This window comes from Betta splendens, chromosome 12 (genome assembly GCF_900634795.4).
Source record: "Betta splendens chromosome 12, fBetSpl5.4, whole genome shotgun sequence".
NCBI lineage: Eukaryota > Metazoa > Chordata > Actinopteri > Anabantiformes > Osphronemidae > Betta > Betta splendens.
Window position 1 is genome coordinate 5,699,344 of NC_040892.2, and position 18,758 is coordinate 5,718,101.

General features: G+C 44.4%; 1 protein-coding gene across 8 annotated transcripts in view; it reads left to right on the forward strand.

Moving 5' to 3' along the window:
• rgs3a (regulator of G protein signaling 3a) overlaps positions 1-18,758 on the forward strand; it is an 80,088-nt gene that overhangs the window by 18,040 nt on the left and 43,290 nt on the right. For 6 of the 8 annotated variants that reach the window (XM_029168493.3, XM_055513387.1, XM_041073048.1 and 3 more), the window contains 9 exons: positions 148-215; positions 8,610-8,691; positions 9,149-9,254; positions 9,339-9,768; positions 11,602-11,641; positions 11,821-12,152; positions 13,132-13,209; positions 15,085-15,196; positions 17,980-18,023. In XM_029168493.3, coding sequence (XP_029024326.1) covers positions 148-215; positions 8,610-8,691; positions 9,149-9,254; positions 9,339-9,768; positions 11,602-11,641; positions 11,821-12,152; positions 13,132-13,209; positions 15,085-15,196; positions 17,980-18,023 — 1,292 coding nt within the window. Of the gene's footprint in view, positions 1-147; positions 216-5,203; positions 5,969-8,609; positions 8,692-9,148; positions 9,255-9,338; positions 9,769-11,601; positions 11,642-11,820; positions 12,153-12,921; positions 13,034-13,131; positions 13,210-15,084; positions 15,197-17,979; positions 18,024-18,758 lie in introns of those variants that run through there. The other 2 variants (XM_029168484.3, XM_041073051.2) reach the window with 2 other exon arrangements.

The window sequence follows — 18,758 nt, forward strand, 5'->3', positions numbered from 1 at the left end:
TTATCTTTCTGAGTCACTTTTATGGACTCTCAGAACTGTTTAAGGACTTTAATTTTGTGCGACCAAAAGGCTGTTTTGCGTTGGCACAGGGAGAAATGTGCTCCAAAGGCACTGTCTCAGCCCGTGATTCTTTTGTCTACATTTCAGACGCTGTGCTGTCAAACCATGGTGCTGCCCTCGAGACCAATTGCCCGGAGAATATGCAATGCTTAACAGTAAGTGTGGTCATACTGTTTCTATTTGTCGTAGTCTTTTGTGTGTTTTAATGTCTGTCTAAAATCTTTCCTGTTCTGCATGTGGGTGTGAAGTTGAACGAGTGAAATGTTGTGGAAGTTTATTGGCGTGGTCATGTGTAGAAACGTCTAGTGATGCCAAAGTTTCAGGATTGTTGTGAGTCTATATACATATTCATGATCTATTTGTGTGTTTCTCGTTTGCCTCCGCTTTATGCGTCACATGAATTTATGTGCATTCCCAATTTATGAATTTGCCTAATAATTCACATAGAGTAGTTGACCTGTGACATTGCACAAACTCATCATGCATAAACATGCCTTCAGCAAGACATTTAGTGCATGAATACCACGTTACACATTCTCAGCAGCCATAGCAACTAATTGAATCATACATTTGAGCTTGAAGCAGTGAATAGAGCACGATGACCTCTCCTGAAAGACGGTGTTTATCGAGATGCTTGCTTGCATATGAGTCACATGTGCAGCAGAAGGATGGTTTGTTATAAGAAACAGGGGAGAAACATTGTGCAGCCGGATGCAAATTCAGCTTTTCATGGCTGTCACGAATACGTCTTAGATTTGTGTTTGAGATTGAAGTCAGGTTTTTTTAATTTCCGCATTGTTGCCTGTCTGGGAGCAGTGAGATAATTAAAGATGAATGTGAAAGTCCACGGTCAAACGATGGAATTATAGAAATATGAATCTATTTTAAAAGAGGTGTGAAGAAGAAGCTTTAAGACAATATCACTGGCAGAGGATTGTCACCGTCTTCATTGTCATCTGACCCCTTGTCAGAGATAGGATTGCCTACTTTGCTCTGAATACAGCATCTTTTCACATGCTTTTGTTCACACCATTGCTGTGGGGGGAAATCTACCCCTCCGCTGCTTTGCTGGGTAATCATATTGGGCTCTGAGCTGGCAACATTCCAGAGTGGTTGGGTCATGCCTCGGTCTGTTTTAGACATTGCTGTCATAAAACAGAAAGAATTCACACTCAGAGTTTAGCCCTGAACCAACTACTCAGTGGACATAAATCCAGCGAAACGGGTAATGGCTTCCGTCGTGGGAATAATCATAAAAGCTAATTAGGAATGAAGATTAGTGTCTTGTCAGCGTTTTATTTAACCACTACACTGTTGCGTTTTTGTAATTAGTTTAATATGCTGACCAACACTTCTCTAATATGATGCTCATATGTTTTTAAAAGCAGTAATTCTTCCCGAAGTTCCTAAAATGCTCAGCAATTGTATAGTTTAAATGTAACTATATAATTTAAATCTAAGCTATTATTTTAAAACATTTAAACGATGAGGCCTCGTCTTCAAGTCCTGGAGCCACTGATACTTACTCCTATTCAGCAGATCAGCGTGTCACTGACACGTATCCGTAACTCTGGAGACCCTCCAGGATGTGGAGTCTGTGGAGAGCGGTGGTCATATGGAGTTACTGCGGGCAATAAGCTCAGACAGGATTAACAGAGGAGTGCACTTTACTTTCACCTTTCACACACTCCTCATTTTTCAACATGTAAGTGATGATCTCACCAAGTAGCTCTGCTGCGTTTGACCCCGGGCCTTTATTATTGTGTTGCTGATACACTGTACTGTACTTGATACACTAACAAATTGTGTTGAGTTCCTTCATTCCTTAGACCTGCAGTAAATATTGACGCCGCATCCAATATGCAACGGGCATACGAGCCTGAAGCCCCACAGCGATGATGGGAATCAGCTTTAGGATGGAGCGGATTTGCGTCCGTATTTGTCACCGCTCCTTTTCGTCTCCACTTTCCTCCTTCACGTCTTGTTCTGATTCTCTCGCTTCCTCTTTATCTCTGGGTGAATCAGAGTAACACATGATTGTGCAGTTTGTGTGGAACGGTCTCAGGGGAGAGTGGAGGGAGGGGCAGCAGCACATTTACAGACTTAATTGGGAGAGAATGGGAACCCTTTTAGACCCTTTTCTGCCTCGTCGTTGCTCCCGCAGACCGTGTGCCTACGTCCTCTTGACTCCTCTCCCCCTTTTCTCTTACCCCTCCCTCATCTCCCTCTCTCACCCACTGGTCATCGCCCCCAGTGCACAACGAGCCCTGGGGTTTCACGAGCTGCCCACTCATTCCCCACTGCAACATTTGTCAGTGTGTGTTGATGATGGCCTTACGCGTGATTTACAAAGGGCTCATTTAGGGCTTTGGACACTTCAGATGTTGGTGAAGATAATACTTGATATTCACTAAGGAATGTCGCTCAGCAAACCACAAGGCTATTTCAAGAACATTTTCCTATCCACTGACTACTCTTTTACAGCTTTCATCTGCATTTCCACTCGGATTACTGCATGCTTCTTATATATTAGGATAATTACCACTTCTTTTAGATATATACTGCTTTAAAATGTCACCAATTAACTTTTGATATGTTGCTTCTTCTGACTCACTCTCAACCAAATGCCTTTTAATCGTATCCAAAAGAACTGGAGTTGGGGTGTTTTGATAGAATGAAACCCTTCAGTGTTATATTGATACTATACATCAGGTTCATTCTCTCCTTTAATTGTTTGCACTGTGAACATATTGTTCATTGTATTTTAAAAGTCATCATTTGGACCAGAAGCTATGGAGCAGCACAAGCATCTCTTCAGTTGCCGTGTTACCCTTTTACCAATTAGGTGAACACAGCAAGACAAGCTCTGTCCATGTCATTGGCAAGGTTGCAGAGAGTTCATGAATATTAACAGTGGCTGCAACCCGGGCAACATGTGCCCCTGCATCACTCTGCTTGTCAGCTAACATTAGCTACTAAAGCGTCTCTGTGAAAATGGGTCTGACACGTCTGTGCGACAGAAAAGATGGGAAGGAAGGGCGAGGTCAGCTGAAGAAGGGATAGTAAGTTCAGATTTTGGGGCCAGCATCTCAGATTAAGTGAAGAATGGTTGGTTTTTATTGCCACAACATGTCCCTTTGTGAGTATTTTAAGCCTGAGTCCCTGGCTGCTCATAACCTTCATGAGTTCTCTGCTGGATGCACAATGAATCAGTGCTTATCCTCAGCCTCTGCGAGTGTAATTTGAAAGATGTGCGCACACGCTCGGCTATAGTTGAGCACTATTTTTCACATTTACTACTGTGTCTCAGGTGGAGACGAGAGCGGCCTATTAGTCTGAGAGGGGTCGATGGCGGCTGCGTCCTGTTCATACTGTGTGTCATGTCCCATCAGGTCAGGTTCAGATTCAAGTCTGTTGATGATCAGGTCACGGTGGTGCACAGCAACTTTGCAATGACTTGGTGTTTTCATTAATTTCAGCATCTCTTACATAGGAAAGTACATTCACATTAGTTTTTAGATTTAATGAGTAGAACAAAATGCATCTATTTCAGCATTTTGCTTTATTTTGGATGCATATGCTTTTTATTGCCTTATTTCCTCATTAGGACCTTGAAGTGCACCCGTTTTTAAAGCTAATCGTTTTTTGCTTATAGCTTCATGAGGCACTGGGGTTTAATTTGAATAAGCCCAGCCCCAGTCTACAGCAGAAGCCACGGTAAGAGGTAATGTTACCTCTTTATTCATCTTATTCACAATGCCACCTCAGGATTGTTTTATCTGTAATTATGAATCCGTATGCAGCTTTCACCGCCAGGGTCTTAAGTGCAACTTCTGCTCTGACTGTGAACTTGGCCTTAGACCCGTCTTGTGTATTCATTTGTTTGAAGGACGCCTCCTGCTTTGATAGCTGTTTATTCAGGTCAGAAAGCGCGAGAGAGAGAGTGACAGGGAGAGAGGGATCCCACACTACTAAAGAACAGATTGGCCTCGTCTGGCTCCTAGACAAGCTTTTCAAACTCCTCTTTCACTCCTCTCCCTAAGACGTGCTTTCTTCTCCCCCTTTCTTCTCTCCCTCTAATCCGTCCTTCTGCCTATTTAGAGGTGAACAGCGCAGCGTGAAAGAGAGAGAAAGTGTTTTTTGTGTTTTTGACGGGTAACCCTCGCCCTTTTCAAAAGGCAAACAGGGCAAAGCTGCCATTACTACAGGCAAAGAGAGATCTTAAGACAACGGCCTTTTCTGCCACTTTATTAGCATTGTAGAGACTAGTGCAGCATCGCTCTTCTTTATCCCGCGCTTTCTCTGTCACTTCTCTGTCCGTGTTGCATTCGATGAGCCAGACATTCAAAAGTTAAAAAGGAAGGGAATTAATGGGGTTGCTAAGGGTTAGACTGGCCACTGTGTTAGCCGAAATACAACAGCTTTTTTCCCCTTCAGTCCTGCTGAGGTGTTTGTTGTTGTTTTTGCACATTACCGCCCCTTTCCCAGGGATACAGAAATTGAAGTAAAAGTAGCGCTAGGGAAAATTGCAGGAGGATTTCGCAGACCTGCACATTTCCGTGCGGCGTGGCTGAAAGGCCGAGCGACAGCAGCCGAAAGGAAGAGCGGAGGAAATATGGAAGTTGAAAGCATAACAAACAAGTCTAATGTCTGGACGGAGACTGGGGAGCGTGGGAGTTAAGGTGGAAAGAGTACGATGAGGTGTGTGTGTGTGTGTGTGTGTGTGAGAAAGGTATTTGCCCCAAACAATGCTGTTGTCATTCGCTGTTGTTGGGAAATGTGTCCATTAAGGCTGTCACACCGAGTTAATCAGTATGAGCTCCGCTTCTGTGAAATCCTGCTTTTCTCACTCTCCATCCAGCTTCTCCTTATTCATACACGTCTCTCTCATGCTGCATGTGTCATCGTTAGTCACCGTAGTGTATATTTGCAGGCGTCTGAGTGCTGTAGCACCTCTCACAGCAGCATAGTGTGGACTCAGGAAGCAAACTGGCCTTATCGGGGGCAGACACACAAAGCTGTCCTGGCTGTAGGGTGGCGAGGTATGCATAAGTGCATGCGCATCTGTGTGTATGTGTGTGAAGGGGGGAAGCGGTGGGAGGCACTTCCTCCCATTCTTCTGCTGTTGAAGAGTTCCCATGAGCGCCCCTGCCAGGAGCGACAGTGTGGCCTGAGCAGGCCCGGCCAGCGCCAGTCTCGCCTACATGACGCCGTCACACGCTCTCCCACAGCTGATCCCAGCCACTGTTGCAGCCGCCCGCAGAGCGAGAAGCCGAGGAGACGACCTGCACGGAGACACGCGAGAACGCAGAGGGTGATGGACCGAAGAGTCGGTTGAGGTGAAGTTTGAAGAGGATATCGGGAGGAAAAACGCATGTTTGGAGGAACACACGAGATGAGATTGTGCATTGATGGCTGGAGTTGTAAGCGATGGACCTTGAATGGATAAGGGTGCAGCTGGAGGTCACCACTCCTATGAAAGAAAGTGTCTAAAAAACATTTCCAAGGACAGATTTTGTTCGGCTCAACAGATCTGCAACTGAGAAACACAACCGGTATCGGTAACCATTTCATCTGAAGAACTAGGCTTTTTGGACAGTACAAGACCAAACCCAAGCCGGCCGCTCTTTCAGCACCTGTCACTGTGGACATGATCCACAACACCCTGAAGTCCACGCAGATGTCGGAGCGCAGCCCCAGGAGCACGCACTCGGCCGCACAGAGGAAGCTGTGGAGGTACTCGGGCTGCAGGAGGGCAGGCCAGGTCGAGAGCCAGCGCCACAGCGTGTGCGTGTTGGCCGCCGACTTGAATGGCGGAGCAGCGGGAGGAGGAAGAGGTGGAGGGGGACCGGTGATGCACACCATCCACGGACTGTGCCACCTCTGCATCGGATGTAGGCTGCCCCAGGTGTGTCTGTGTCGCAGGGAGAAAGTTGGGAGAAAGGAGCCCTCGCCTGCCGTTAATGTAGGAAATGGGAGTTTCTTGAAAAGGGGAGAACCGCAAAAATTCGAGCACGGACGTGCAGCATGCGGCTGGCGCAGTAGACGTAGCGCCCGTCTGTCGGCAGCTACCTCTGCTGAAGGAGCTGAAGATTTAAACATCGGAGGATGTGAGGCAGGAGTTTAGCTCTGGGCTTCATGCAGTCATGTGTGAAAGGACGGTGGAGCGCTGAGGCGTAAATATGACAAACGAAGGTCTGCCACACACGCATGAGCACGTTGATACGTGGGCTTTCCATTTGTTCCTTCTGGAGGTTCAAAATTAATTTCAAGAAAGTTGAAATCGTATGTTTTAGTCTCATCAATTCTACCACGCTCCCTTTGATTGCATTATGAATTCATCAATAAGGCCCTGCTCGTACAGTTTAAATATTTAATGCACACTGGGACCTCTGGTAGTCATTTATCTTCATTTATTTTCCGTAATACGTCTTGTGATTGATGCACTACAAAAACTCACTTAAAGGACATTCATATTAATTTGTAGCCTTTTTCCCCAGCTTCTTCTGTAGTTTGGAAAAAAAATCCCCCTGCTCTCTTTTCGAAGTGAAAATTGGGTGCGTGTTTCTCCCACACGGCCCAGAGGGAGTCCAAGTGGTTTGTACTTCAGTGTGCTTACAAATTTAATTAATTCCTAAAAGGCTCTGGAGTTGGGTTGAATCAGTTGAAATTAGGCAGCTCTGTCTGAAGCAGCCTTTAAAGCAGACGCAGACGTGGATGATATAGGCAGTGCACACGCACTGATGAGCTGCACCAGATAAATCCCTTTCTTTGATTGTGTTCATTTCCAGTCACAGTCTTTGCTTTTCTTCCATTTCTTCCACTTATTAAACTTCAATGCAATCCTTCAAAATGTTCTGTGACTTTGTTGTTGTTTTTCTTCCCTAATCCTTCTTTCATAGCATCTGTTCCTCCATTTGTCATCCGCTCTGTCACCGTGTCTTCTTCCCCCATTCGTCTCCCTCCCTCTCTACCTGCAGCGACTTCCTTACTTACTTGGTTCCTCCCTGTGTGCCTCATCCTTTTCTCCCTTTAATGTCAGTGTTGTCTCTGTCAGACCTGAGGGTGATTATTGTATATCTGTCTGTCTGCATGCAAACACAAACACGCAGGGCAAAGCAAGGACTTTAGCATCTAAAACACCATCTGTACTTTTTGATACAGTCATGAATGAAGATGAGGCTGTTGTGTATGTGTGTGTGAGAGACACTCACAAGGTCCGTTGTTATAAAATTTGTCCCAAAATTTTTTGTATATCTATAAATGTTTCAATCTTAATCACTCAGCTATTGACCAGTAATCATAATAACGTTTAATTGGCTTTATTTTACAAGGTTGTTCAATTTTTATCATTGATCTCAGTTTCTCCTCTACAACAGGGAATGAATCAATCCGTGATTCTCTGTAGCATCACGGTTATTATTTTTTAGCAGTGTCAGTTTGGTGGTAGCCTGAAATAGAGACACGTTCAAGGAGCTGAAGGGCAGAGAAATATGGTAAAGGAATTGTTGTTCTGAACAGGGTGACAGAGGACACTGAAAAGCAGTGGACTATAAGAAACCAGAATCATACACGACATTTTAGGGTCATCACAAGCTTCAGGCCCCTGAATAATCACCATTTTTCTCCAAGTGACTGCGTCTCACTAGTGGGTAGACTTTGCAGTTTAGCAGCAGCTTTTCCTCTGCTGCAGAAACGAAGCGATAGAGGGAGAGGAGGGGATGTCTGTGTGTTTTGGGCCCCCCGGTCACCAGATGAGACTGGAAAGTGAGATGTTTTGGATGGATCTTTGTTGACTTTGGCTCGGACCTCCGGGCACAGGTACCGAATGTTTGACTTCGTGGGGTCAAAGAGAAAGAGAGACAATGGGAAGAGCCGTCAGCGTTTGTGTGTGTGTGTGTGTGTGTGTGTCTGGGTGTGTGTGTGTGTGTGTGTGTGTGTGTGTGTGTGTGTGTGTGTGTGTGTGTGTGTGTGTGTGTGTGTGTGCGCGCGCTGTCCTGGTTCCCCCTCTGAACACTGGCCCACAAACATTTCAGAAAATGGATTTTTATCCATTTTTTATTTTTATTTATTTTTTATTTTGATCGCTGATTTTATTACGACACTACCAGATCCAGTTTAAAACCATAAAGCTTATAATAAAATAAAAATGTCTGAGCTGATCCTGTCTGACCTGTGATTACAAATACTGTAGCATTTCTGTTGCTGATACAAAAACAAAGTACTTTCACTGTCTGCACTAACTGGTCAGTGTTAAAACCTGTGGTAACGCATATATAATTGGGCTTCTGTAGATTCATTATTTCACTTCGTCCCCAACCAACGGACAAAGAGTCTTTCTTCCGTGTCAGTCTTGTTTTTCACACTAACTCGGCTAATTGGGTTCACAGGGAAACTGCTGTCAGACACTTTTAATAGGAAGCAGAAGCAGAATACAAATCTTCTTAATCATCTGGTAGGAGGGAGGTGGATCGCTCTGCCAGAGTGCAGTTGCTCAGGTAATCCTCTCCTCCGATCACGAAATAACCGAGCGTGTGCTTCGTCCACAGGTGACTATCCTTCGAGGAAAGGATGGATTTGGCTTCACCATCTGCTCCGATTCCCCTGTGAGGGTGCAGGCAGTTGATCCAGGCAGGTTTTAAACATCGCACATCAGCGCATATGAAAAAGACTTTAAAAAAAGCTCAGTCTTTCATTAAAATATTCTTTACGGCTGTTCCAACTCGGGAGATTTCTTCATTCAACAAACAAAGTTGAAGTCGTGCCCGAAATCTACTTAGTAGTAAAACAGCTGCTGTACAATGACAAGGTCATCAGCAATAAACACTTTATTACAAATTAAAGGAGATACTAAGCAAATTGCTGCACAGTTAATCTCATAAATACATCATGACTCGGCAGAGTGTTTAGTGGTTAATAAGGGAACCTGTCTGTCAGATTGAGGCCTCCCAGTCAGGCCCCCATGTTGGCAGGTGTCCACCCTGCTGTCATGACTTGAGCTGATCACTTTGTTAGTGTCTGACCAGCTGAGTGGGCTTTGAGAGCGTGTGATGATCTGACGTCTTTCCTGCGCCCTTGGCTCTGGCAGGGGGTCCAGCGGATCAGGCCGGCCTGCAGCAGCTGGACACGCTCCTGCAGCTGAACGGTCAGCCGGTGGAGCAGTGGAAGTGTGTGGACTTGGCCCATGCCATCAGGTAATGATGAATTTATTGAAAGGATTGTCTCCAAATAAAAAGCTGCAGATTCTGATTACTGTTGTTTATTATTTGTTCTTACAGAAATAGTCCCAGCGTAATTACGGTGGTGGTGTGGCGCACCGGCCCCTCAGCCAAGCCTAATTTCGAGGGCCTCATCCATCGGCCCACTTACAAGCCCTCCGCCTCTAACTACGATGCCCCCTCGCCACCGACGCGCAGGCGAGCCGCCGATATCGGCACGAGCAAAAGCCCGCCGGCCGTCCCGCCTCTGCCGGCGCACCACCGGGCCACCGCCACCCGCAGGTTGCTGGTCAATGGCTCCGAGGCCGCCAGTAGCGGTGTAGGCATGGGGACCCTGGCGTGGGGGGCTCAGGGAGGGTCGGCCGAGGAGCTGGACGGGAAGCCGCGGCACCTGCACCACCCTCACACTGCCACGCTCAAGGGGACCAGGGTGAAGGCGTCCAACGGCGACAACTACATCATCCTTGCACCCATCAACCCTGGAAGCCAGGTACCGCAGACTGGTGGTGGGCTGCATCTTCATCATCTTCTTCGTCCTCCTCATCCTCACCATGGTCATTTGGTGGCTCATCCTAGATATGTCTCCTTACCTTACATCCCTGGCGCTGATAGATAGATAGAAGGACTCTGTATATTTTGGTTTTGTTGTCTCGTCAATGTGTGCTTTTTGTTTTCACAAACCTCCATACAATGCATTTATACATAGACGTGAAGTAATGGGCTCAGGTGCAAAAGAAGTCCATCACAAAAGATATAGCTGTTGACAATACATTATATGCCTGTACTATGAGAAGCTTTCACAATATTTCTTTGAGTATAATCTACTGTATCGTCTAATTCATATTAGGGAAACGAAGCACATGTATCTGATATAAGTTACAGACATCTGTAGATAATCTCTGTGCCACAGATTCAGTGTTTTTTAAAACAAATACTGGAATTTAAGAAATAACTTCTTTAACACACTTTAGTTAGCATGCATGTACATACACAGTATTACATGTACAGGATATAACACTTTATACAGCTTTATACACGTTTGCATCCACTGACACTATGTATTTAAGGTTAAGTCCTTGGTCATAAAATAAAGCAAACTCATTAAATCAAAAAGACTGAACTGAATTCCTCAGCTAACCCCAAAACAATACAGTACTAACCCGTCAACTACCTCAGCTGAAGCTAAACACTCAGGATGTGAATGAGACACTCCCTGCAGCTGTGCCCTCAGTTGTAATTGATAGAATTTACATTCAACTTGCAGGTAGTAAATATTTTCTTTAGGCCTACTTGTACATGTATGCAACTACAGTACCTGATGCATTTGAATTCATTCATAGAGTTAGTATTAATTTGCATTCTTCCCTTTTCCTTTCATCTGGTTGCTGATGAGTGTCTGTCTGCCCGTCCGTCTGTCTGCCTGTCTGTCTGCCTGTCTGTCTGCCTGTCTGTCTGCTCGTCTGTCTGCCTGTCTGTTTGCGGGTCGCTGTTGTTTGTGCCCACCTTCATCTGTGAATGCTTTTCAGGTTCATTTAAGGGACATTTGCAATGTGAGGCAACAGAAAGTGTGCTGTGAGCTCTGTGCAGAACAGAAGCCCATTCAGGGAAAGGCAGACAATGCAGTGAAGGAAGGACTGGAGGGTGGTCGGGCAGCCCCAGGAAAAGTATTAGCTGTTCTATGTACCTTAGAAACAGCCAACTGCTTGTATCCCAAATAAAAGGGGCAGGGATTTGGTGTAATGTTTGTGGTGGATATTGCAGCCTAAATATACCGAAAGCCCTGTGGAAATGGGTCATGCTGGTGACTTATCACAGCAGAGCAGCTCTAGAAAAGGCAAAAGCTTTGAAGGCCCACACTACGGGAGCCACCATCACTGTGTAGGAGAATGTTAATGCAATCCTAGAAACCTTCAGTGATCTTTCAACATCTACTGTACAGTAGAACAAATGACATGGTAAAAGCTAAAAAGAGTTAAATGTTATGACATGTAGAAACCAGCAGAGTCTTCGAACCTGAGTCATATACTGTAAATACATCCCAGATGATAAAGCCCAGTTTGGTCCTGAGACCTTCTGTTCATAAAAAGTGTAATGAAAGTGTAGGACACAAACATCCCAGGGTGCAAGATGAGTGTAGAATGCTGCAACCTAATAGATGATGCATTAATAATAATGCATGGGGCCAGATCTTATTTTAATGTGACAATATTTATTTAGTAATAGATTATATTATGTTGCAGTGTCTTTTAAATTTAGACCAATTTATAACATCCATAAAACACCTGTTTCTTAATAATGTCATTTAATATTGTTCTTCTTTTAGATCTTGACGCCTGTTTACCAGGACAACCAGGGAACATTAGGTAAGACTCACACTGTATGTAACGATCAATAATAGCAATAGAAAACAAAAGCTACTCTAAACTTTGACTTTCAATTAAATTGAATTACTTTACAGTGAGTCCAACTTGTTTGACATGTATGACATAAGCGTTACAGCAACAGAACCCATCATGTGCTCCATCTTCCGGTTGTTCCGCAGCCGCCAGGTTGTACCCCACACGCCAGGCTCCTGTTCCACAGCCCCAGGCTGGTGGAGGCGGTGGGGGTGTGTTTTCTGGAGGCGTGAGTGGCAGCGGCGCTGCTGGCGGAGGATTCTCCAGTCGCACTGGCTTCTTGCGACGGTCCAACAACTCCAAGACGGCGAAGACGTCGTCCACCTCCACCGGCGCCGGTGGGCCCGTCTATCCGCAGCAGAACGCCAACTTCGCCAATTACCAGAACTGTACCATTGTCCGCTCACACACTCCTCATGCTAATTATGGATATGTCAAGGTGGCGCCCAAGATCCTCATCTTCCCTATTTTTGTTCAGGTGAGTGTGTTTTTGCACAGTTCTGTTACAGTTCTGAGTGTAGACTGATCCAGACTGGCTCTTTCCCTTCGGTATCACTCGTCTGATCTCGTATTCTCTGCAGTATTGGATACCTCCCCAAATGTCAGACTGATATTAATAATACTGACAGACAAAAGCCTGGCTGGATGCACTGCACATAGCGGTTACGCTGCATGCATCTAACACCATAGGTCACCATGCTGTGAAGTCTTCAGTGGTCAAAACCAAAGGCGACGGAGAAGGAAACTGGTTTTATCGTTATGTCATGAGGGCTTTACATTATTAATGCATTTTAGACGTGGAGTTGTTCAGTTTCAAGCAAAGCAAAACGTAGATGAAATAATTTGTAAAATTAAAGTGAAGCTAAATCAGCAAAGGCCTGCAAAGCAAATACTTCATCATTGTTTATACTTTATACTTCTGCAGGGGGAGGAGAAGCCCAAAAAAGGGAAGCATATACAATTACTGTAACTGTATGTTAGGTTCGTGGTCATTACATGTAAATGGTTATAAAGGTAACATAGAAAGGATTACAGTTACTGCCATACATCAGACTCTGGTAGCACTCTGTTAATCTATATGTACAACCCTGACCCTCCTTCACACAGTTTGCCTGTGAAGGAGGACACACACACACACACACACACACTGAATCAGCCCCCTTTCAAACCCTGGACTTGAGAGGAAGTTCTGTCCTCCCACGTTGCAATGCTAATTCATTTTTAGTGTCAGTTTCTTCCTCAGATGACACAGTTCGCCTCACAGTCGCTTCAGTTTCGGTTGTAATTTCAACATATAAAGGGTCTGTAGCTGTTTGCGATTTAGCTGATCATATGGATTTGTGTGCCAACATGGATCTGGTACTTCTACCTTTTCTTAAATTAGTCTATAACAAATGCATTAGTCTAGTATTTTTAAAGCCTGTGTCCTAATCTGTAATCGTTCTGGTACCGTACAGCCTCTGGACCTGTGCAGCCGAGCTCTCATCATATCTGAAGAGATGATACTACACGAGAGCAAGCACCACTCTCTCAAGGTACAGTGTTCTTACTTCAGCAGCTATGTGTGTGTCGTATGCCTGTGGTGTGTGATGCAGGATCTCATCTGAAGAGAAAGGAAACTTTCTCGTCTTTCAAAGTTCTCCTCTGCTCGCTCCTCTCCAGATCGCAGGCGACAAACAGACTAGTGGCAAACATTTAGTTTCTCACAACCATTTCTGGGGTTTGTTTATTTGGCCAGGCTGGACGCGACACTCCATCGCCTCCGTGTACTTCTGAAGTCAAAATGTGTGCGTGCCTGTTTCAGAGTTGTGATTGTGTCTAGAAGTACGCAGCAGAGGTGTGAGAGAGGAGATATCCCAACATCTAAGTATCTGCAAGGAAATGGTAATGAGTCTGAACTGTCAGGTCCACATGAGTCGAGAAAAGTTAATAATTGATTAAGAAGGAGATCTGACTGACAGAAATATTCAGTTTGTGGATCAAACAGTAGCTCCTTCCATATATACACTATTAATATTTCTTTCACTGCTTCTATAATATTCAGCATTAAAAAAAATTGAAAGTAACAGTGAAAATACTGTACTATATTTTCATTCATTCTCTCAGTGATGCACATCTTGTCTAATGATGGTAATAATTTAAAAGTGCTTTATTTACACTATTTTACATAACTAATCTAGGATCTATGTGGACAAACAGTGAAAAAAAGCTTAGCTTATTTGAAGCAGTATTTCAAATTTGAATAGCTAGTTTGGAGTGTAGAGTAATGTTGTGGACTAAGTTTATGCCACAGTTGTCCAGTTTGCTGCGTCAGATTATCGCTGCAGTGAAGTACACTGGCTGCTGGCGCGGGAGGCAACCCTGCCTCTCTCTGCGTCCAGCCACACAACAGTGTTTGGCAGCAGGGACTTTCTCTGTTTTTAACGATCCCTCGTGTTGTTTCAGCTTTCCCAGCTCCGTAGTTCTGCCCCGAAGGCCGGCACGCCACACGCGCTGGTACCAATATGTGCCACGTTCATGCGAATCAGCAGTAAGATCTGAGCAGGGAACCAGTTTGGTTGGAAACAGTTATATAGATCTGCTTAGATTGAGACCAAAGCCTGCATATTGTGTGCGTTCATGGTTGTGGTGAATGCTGTCATTTGCTCGTTTACCTATTTAACCTATTTACACACAGGTCTGTGCGAGAGTCACTGCTGCCTGTGTCTCAGATGCTTTGTCCTTGTTCTTTACACTCACCTCCACCCACTCAAACCCACACGACACACAAACCGTCAACTGGCTACGTCTGAAATACCCTCTCTGCTACAGCGCGTCACGCTTCAGAGGAAGCCGCTGTAGCAGACGCGTTGCACTGGAACGGCCATCGTGCCTGCGTGGTTTTAGGATTCTTTTACTCTGTGTCATGCAGTTGTTTGTTATTCTGTGTTCAGCTGTGTTAACTTTAAAACCACACGGCCATAAAGCTAAACGTGCTGTCACGGTGTGACTCTATCACATCTGCAGTCACTCAGGCTGACAGTAATTGATCACAATGCGTTTTGGGCACCTGTTGAGAAAACGTTTTATTGCTTGGGATTCCTGTAAACAATGTGAGATCACCTCTGCTGCTGCATGTAAAGTAGAGGAATGTTCCTACTGTAGCATATGGGTTCATTCGTTCCTTATTACCTGGATGGAGAATACGAGAGACAACTACTGTTACATGTAGTATACGTGAGGAGCCACAGCTGTGGGTAGGTGTGAATGTGCGACCCTGACTGTGTGTGAAGTGCATTTCCTGTGTTGTGTGACATGAAGCAGGGGAATTCTTTTAAGGGTGCGAGATTTGTTCTCTGTTAGACGTGTGCATCATTGTTTGTGAGATGCATTAGCTTTAAGGCGGAATGTTTTTCCCTTTTCAATTTCAGGTGACGGTGTTTGTCTACAGCGACCTGATGCTGGTTACTAGAGAAGACGAGCCAGGCAGGTGCAACGTGCTTCAGAGTCCCTTGTTCCTACGACATCTGCGGCTCCAGGACGGTACGCAGGCATCAACACACTTTACCTTCATTCCAACCGGACAGATGTGTGGCTGCTAGTTGCTCTGCCTGGTCCTGGTCCAACTGGTTAAATCACACTCAAATCAAGGTTGAGGCCAAATCAGAGTCCTGAGGTGGATACTGTAGGAAATCACCAGTAGTCATCATCATCATGTGCTTTGAAAATAGCCTTTAAAGTCACATAAAACTGCAGAGCAGCAAGGAAGGAAGGGAGGAAGGAAGGAAGGAAGAGTGAAAGTACAGACAAAGTTAATTTCAGGGATGGAAGAAATGCTAGACATGACTAAGTCCATCATGAGCCTGAGACAAAAGACAAACTGTACTTACAGTAAGTCTGGACATGAACTCGGGTCCGAACTCAAGTAGCTCTGTAGCTTCATCTCTGTTTACTACACCAACAAATTAAAAGTCCTAAATCAGCAAAACGTTATCGGGCCGTAAATACATCTCCAAACAATGTTATCTGCACGTTGCCACATTTTGTATTACAACACAGATTAAACATACTTGAACACGCTCTATTTAGGGAAACACTGCCCCAGTTCCTGTTGCTTTGTCTTTTTATTTCACCTTATTGTAAACAGCCGTCTCCTCTGGCAGAACGGAGAGAATCGCTTGGCCACACGGAGGCAAATAAATAGCGCTCACTGTAAATATCTGTTGTGGATGAGGACATGGGAAAGTCTGGAGTGATGCTTGAGTCAGAGCAAGTGGAGACGCACACAGTGCACTGAACTGGTTCTCTACATACTGCAGCCAGTGTCGACCCAGTGCTTTCATTGTTTGTACGTTCTTGTTTTTTAGATCATGATTATGTCACAATACTGGCTCTGATTCAACTTTACTCAGATGCAGGATGCTATAGATTCACTATAGCATATTAGCATGAGCTGAATCAGCATTTGACAAAATAAGAGCAGATTCATGTCGTGTCAGAATTATTATGTTGCTTTCTGCGCAACGTTTCTGAAGTGTGGATCTGCAGTAGCTTCCTGATCAGACATCGCTGGTCTCCTCCAGGCCAATTTTGACCTCCACCCTTCACCTAAACAATCAGAGATCGCCAGGGTGGGGGATTCAGCGGGGTTTTGCGTGTCTGTGTGGGTTTCGTTAGAGGACACACACAGACACAGATCTCCGCCCTGTTGCCTGTCATTGTTATTTCGCTTCGGCAGCGTCACTCAGGAAAGAGGTGCCGGGGGCTTGTGTTTGTTTCAGCAGGGGTGTGTTTGACATGCGTGTGTGTGTGTGTGTGTGTGTGTGTGTGTGTGTGTGTGTGTGTGTGTGTGTGTGTGTGTGTGTGTAATGACACATTGCAAGTTCAATACAGGGGCTTTCCTGTGTTCCTGCTACACTGATAGTAGGCAGAGGAGCGTGGGAAACACTGACAGTGATATCAAAGGCAAAAACAAAGCATGATCATGTAAAGGTCCAAAGACAACAAACAAACAAACCCCCTGCTTTAATCATAAATATGATATCATAAATATGATTACATAAATAAATATTGTGACATGCCCTAAAAGTGTCAAATCACCTACAGAAGAATAGTAAAGCAACAAAATGTTGTTGGGAGTGAATCTGAATCACAGGGATGCCGTAAATTGACTACACATAAGACAAAAAATGAAATCACAGACACGTATGGATGAAGGCTGTAAAGTTTATACAGACAATTCGCAGACATCACACTGCAGCTCTGTGTCCCTATAAGTACAACATCCCAGCATCGTCAGATGTGTAGGACAAGAGGTTACAGGCCCAGTGCAGTCCTGAACCCTGCTGGTCTGCTGACAACCAGAAAGTCATCCAACAGCGACCTCTGCTGGTGATGAAGGGAAACGGCTCTAATGTGAAAGCAGCTCCTCCGCACATGGGCCCTGCTGCGCTAACATTACATACTAATGAGCACCAGCTCTTCTCCCTTAACATCATCCTCTCTGTTCTATGGTGGATATGAATAATATGCCTTTAGAAGGTAATTTATTGATTTGTTTCTTATCAAGCACATTATAACCTTGTTTATTCCACTTGTGCTTTCACTGAATAATATTGAATGTGTTTTGCCTGATTTGGTGTGTTGACATTCATCATTTCTCTTGATTTGACACTGACTGAGTTCAATCACTTTAAAATCGCATACATGGGTTTTTGCTTCATCATAGTATTTATAAATACTTATTTCATGCTTTAGACTTTAGCTTTCATTGATATTGATAGACAGTCCTGTGCACTAATTAAGGATGACGTGTGATAGGAAAATGATTTATGGAGGATCACTCCCATGATCCTTTTTTTCTATAACGCAATTAATCATTTTTAATTTCATTTTGGCATCAGCTGGCCGGGGCATGTGCTACCGTGTAAATATATATATATATATAAAAGTGTGTGTGTGTGTGTGTGTGTGTGTGTGTGTGTGTGTGTTATTATATTACGCATATAGAAAGTGAACATGATCTATACATCATATGTGTACAGTGTTGTGGGAGTGGGCAGGGCCATTCGATTAAAGCTATTTATCTTGACTCCAGACCCACAGGCCTCTCGCACTGGGCACATTTTCAGTGAGATATGGTTGAAGGTTTATGGCTAACCTGCAGTACAAACTCCTGATCATTAAAAGTATCTGGGAAATATAACAGATATTCAAGCAAGCAAATGAAATCAATTGTTTTATTAACCCAAGGAAGGGTATTTGGTACATTTAGACTGACAACTGGATCAAACCTCATCTCTGTTTTGTTTTGTTTTGTTTTACAGATTTTGCTGAAGAGCTGAGGTTCTACCTCATTCACATGACCGAGGTAAGGAGGTTGTTTGTGTTTTCAAAGAGAACTAGACAGACAAATGGGGGAAAGGAGGGTCTGATGTCAGCAGCCTGCTGTGTCTGAGAGCCAGAGGGGTCGTTGACTCTGGTGGAAATCACATTACACCCAAGACACGAGGATTAACAGAAAGCTCTAATGGAAATTTCTTTACTGTGTCTGTCTCTGTAACAAACCCAGCTCTGTCATACTGTAAATATTTATTTCACAGGTAAAGAATCTAGTTATTTATAGGGCCTTGTTATAAAGACGTATGTGTAAGTGATGTGTGAAATTGAACTAGTGTTGTTGGCTCACAGATTGGCAAATTCAGCACAAAGTGAAATAACGTAGCTTAAATATGATGCCTGTGGTTTTTCTGTTGAGCCAGTCTTTGTTGTGACAAGTAATCATCCTCCTTCCTGCTCTAACACCTCCCAGGCTTTTACCATGAAATGGAAAAGCACAGTTATTAATATTTCATCACTTTGTTCACCAATTATTCAACGCTGGGCAACTGAGAATTTCCGTTGTTTCAGCAGAATCAAAAATACACGACTACAAGAGCGTTTTAGTAGTTTAAAGGATGGATTCTCTCCTGGCACCGGTGCTTTAGTTAATGAGTATGTGGTGGTTTCCAGTCGTCCTCTCGTCTATTCCGCTGCCCCTCCCTTCCTCCCACCTCTCTCTGGCCCTTCATGATTGCATTTTTTTACCTTGAAGTGCACAGAAAGG